The sequence below is a fragment of the Branchiostoma belcheri genome, unplaced genomic scaffold (genome assembly GCF_001625305.1).
Source record: "Branchiostoma belcheri isolate BF01 breed outbred unplaced genomic scaffold, Haploidv18h27 scaffold92, whole genome shotgun sequence".
In the NCBI taxonomy this organism is placed as follows: Eukaryota; Metazoa; Chordata; class Leptocardii; order Amphioxiformes; family Branchiostomatidae; genus Branchiostoma; species Branchiostoma belcheri.
In genome coordinates, this window is record NW_017804598.1 from 996,523 (window position 1) to 1,000,480 (window position 3,958).

Below are 3,958 nucleotides of genomic sequence, written 5' to 3' on the forward strand. Positions count from 1 at the left end.
AAATAGAATTTCAAACTATATGGAGGGTACATTTTGTCAGCTAGTTATTTGAATGTTCTTACACGGAGTTGCAAAAATGTGTCATGATATTTGCTAATTTGTTAGCGGTTGCATTCAATCTTTACATTAATTATATAGGAAGTACAGAATAAATTTTAGCTATGCAATTTCAAATTATAAGGCACGTGCCGTACTTTTATACTTGTACTACAAGTTGTAGGGATGTGTGTAAATGGTATATGGGGACACTTCGTATCCATAAAATCATGCAAATACAGCATACACACAAATCTAAAAGCGGCTTTCTTATTAGCATAGATAAAACACTCACGTTCAAAGTTGTTGACGACGTGCACGATACAGAGGTCTGTGAGGAGCGGGACGGTGGCCAGGGACCACTCAGGGTCCTCGGCGATGATCCTCCTCATGGTGCGGGGGTCTGCAGAGGGGTTGTCCTTGGCAGTAGTGACAGGAGACGGGACGCCATCCTTGCCCTTCGTTTTACTTTTCGCCGATCCACCTTTACTCTTGCCACTTTTCACACTCCCCGGTCCGCTTTTTGACCCGTTCTGAGCGAGTGGAGGCTCCGCCATCGTTACAGACACTTCACAATACAGGAAAACCGGTAAGATTTGCTGTAAACCAGACAAAACTTGTGTTGTACACTGTGATCAACAAGCCACCTTCGTCCTTTCTGTCCTGTTGTTTATCTAGTTGCTAGGGGCGACTCTGTGAGTCTCGTTTCCAGTCCTACCAGTCTCGTACCCAGGGTACTTTGGCATAACCTTTGACCTGCAAAGAAAGCAAAATGGCGGCTAACATGTGAAATTTCATTTCCCGCGAAATATTGCCGTATAGAGTTCGCGTATTCCTCCAGAAAGGATGTATTCTGCCCGACCAAAGCCAGAGGACACAGAGGAAGATCTTCTCAAGTCACAGAGAGAATTTCTTGCCGCTGAAACCGCTGGATCTGCAAAAGTCGTCAGAAAACCGGAACAACGTGATCGTGAGAAGCAGACGACAGCGAGAGATGTTGTTGATTTGGAAGGCGGAGGTATGATATTATGATTTATATACCTTCGACAAGAAGGTTTAATTACTTTTCTGTAGCATTGCTGTGTTAATGGTTCCTTATTCCATTGCCTTGTTTTCCTACAAGTCATTAAGCGTAACGATTTTCATATAATATTTTCTTAACTATAAATTATGGTAAACCAAGGAATAGATTTCTTTAGTTTGTTTTTCTTATACTGAACATTGTTTCTTGCAGGTCTTCCACCACAGCTACCATCATTTGAGACTGGGCCCAAACCTTCCAAGAAAACATCCAGGTTCAAGCAGAGACGAAAAAAGGTTTGCCTCTTACGAATTACTTTCTATTCATTTTCCATATCATATTCTGTACCTTTGTCACAAATAAGACTGATAGTAAGGCCGCATTGGGACTGTGGGGCCAGGTTGCATGCCTAGATGCAATACACAATGTTCATCTCAAGTACTACATTAGTATTACTGTATTACTAGAACAGGAAGAAACATCACAATAACGAATATCCCCACTGATCCACAGGTACAAGATGGGAAAAAGGAGGAAGAGTTTGATGCAGAGGAAGAGATGGAAAGTATGTGGACAATTCTTTGTTTATCACTTTCACTATTCTCTAGGCTTTATATGTTTTAATTTATTATTATTTCTTGAGTAATAAAGTATCCCTTATGTTTCCACAGCTCATGACACCCATGTCACCAAGGTGCTTACAGAGATAGTGGTAAGTTGTCACTACGCCGGCCACCTGTTCGAACACGTGTGAGCGCATGTGCCTGCGTTGTGTTTGAACAGGTGATCTATACCGGTACCGTTCGAGGGAAAGGGCTCTAGAACCGGCCAGTTAGGAATTGAATAAAGGAGTTGAGCTAAAGCCATTGATCAGTGCAGACGTGTGTCATCTTCGTCTTGTAACAATATAATGAGAATAATCTGTTGTAGACACATACAGCAGCCTCAAATCAATTTTCATATTCGCCATATACCAAACCTACATCTGTATGCAACAAATAATACATTTTTCCTTTTCTGTGTGTGGAGTACATGTATATGCTTTGTCATGATAACAATACTAGTAACTACAGTAGTCCTAAAAAGACTATGATTGGCTGCACAGGAAAGAGACACTAGTGGACAATCTGTGAGGCAGCCCCTGGCCACAGGCTTGGCTTTCCCCAAGGTGCTGCACAGACAACATGCAACTGCAGCAGCACAGGTCTCATATTACTTTGTTGTCATCATTTTACTCTAATGTATAGAGAGCTAAAATGTGAAAAGTAGCTTTGTATGTATGTTGGAGGTGGGAGTGTTCAGCAGGGACAAGTCTGTGTGTGGATGGTGTTCAGAACCAGGGACAGGTATGTCTGTGTGTGGATGGTGTTCAGCACCAGGGGCAGGTATGTTTGTGTGTGGATGGTGTCCAACACCAGGGACAGGTATGTATGTGGGTGTACAGTACCTTTTAGCCCTACTATGAAAAGATTTTATTGTGATAAGTATAACCTGTGTGTCTTTTTCTTCTCTAAGAATGAAAAGCCTGCGAAGCAAGCCAGCCTGTTTGCACAGCAGTTCTTTGCAGTGTCTCCAACATTGTTTGGACTTCCTGACCAGACTCAGGAGACAGAAAAGATGGAGACAGACCAAGGCAGCACACAGGCCATGGTGTTGGGATTTGGAGGTAGATTCCCAGTCCAGACTTTCTTTTACAGAAACCATTATTCAAACCTTCATTGTCTGAAAGTTTACATTCATCAATCTTAACTATGAATTTTAGACAACTCTTGACATAGTGCATGGTTCATTATATTGCTACATCAGTGTATACTCCAGTGCTACTAGTATGCTAAGCAATATAATGATACAAGAAAGGGAAAATGACGAAGCTCGAGTATGAGAGCAATATACGCATTCCTCAGTTATACAATGACAAAGTCCTAACAAAGTGTTGACTCAAACACTGTATATCAGACAATGAAGAATGTTCATGTTTTCCCAATGTGAATAATTACAGAAACCAGTTCCATACTGGAGGGCTCAGGACTCACCCATGGTAGAACAGCTGTAGAGACAGAAGTCCAGCAGATCCACCAGGAGAACGTGGCTCGGCTGGCGGCCATGACAGAGGAGCAGATTCAGCAGGAAAGGGACAAGCTACTGCAGACCCTTGGTACGTCTAGTGTTCGCTAGCTATTCTGTAGCAAAAGCTCAGGCATATTTACACTGGGTGAACGTCATCTTCATTCATACTCTTATAAATCTGGACAAGTTTGTTTTTTAAAGAAATGTAGTTGATCTTAATGGTGTACCAATTGCTTTGTAATTTTTGTCCCTTTTTTCAGATCCCAGTCTCATCCAGTTTCTGGCCTCCAAGAAAAAGCAGCCAACAGCAGAGACACAGCCCACAGGTGATATAAGCCCCCTAACTGCAGCTGGTGGGTACTGCAGACAAAGCCAGCTGCCCTGCTGCTTTTGGATCAGCTGTAACCAGTCTAACTGAGGAGGACAGACTGAGGAGTCTGGTTAGTGAGCAGGATAACTCTGAGGATGCTTTACTGGCTGAGATGGACACAGGGGTTCCATTACAAAGTCTGTAAACACAGTTAGCTATCAATCTGTATCTTTCAAAACTTTCAAACTGTATTGTACAACTAACCTTGCAGTCACTGAGAGTGAATTGTGATGATTTTCTTTTTCACATAAGTGCTGAGTGCAAAGCAGAGAGAGCAGTACCGTATGTACCATTTGTAAAGTTTTTGGTATGACCCAGCCACAAGCACTAAGCTGTGCATTGTTTCCACTTCATCAACATAAAGGTTACTACTCATTTTTATCTCTTCCATCAGAACAAGTGCCTATCCAACCCTCCAAAGACTGGTTGAACATGGACGTTGTGGAACATGAGAAGCTGGAGTG

General features: G+C 42.3%; 1 protein-coding gene across 1 annotated transcript in view; it reads left to right on the forward strand.

Moving 5' to 3' along the window:
- Positions 1-793: 793 nt before the first annotated feature.
- Positions 794-3,958, forward strand: part of LOC109488180 (RNA polymerase II-associated protein 1-like) — a 20,122-nt gene continuing 16,957 nt past the window's right edge. Inside the window, exons 1-2 of the mRNA XM_019792360.1 lie at positions 794-1,054; positions 1,271-1,353. Coding sequence (XP_019647919.1) covers positions 883-1,054; positions 1,271-1,353 — 255 coding nt within the window. The 5' untranslated portion in view covers positions 794-882. The remainder of the gene's footprint in view (positions 1,055-1,270; positions 1,354-3,958) is intronic.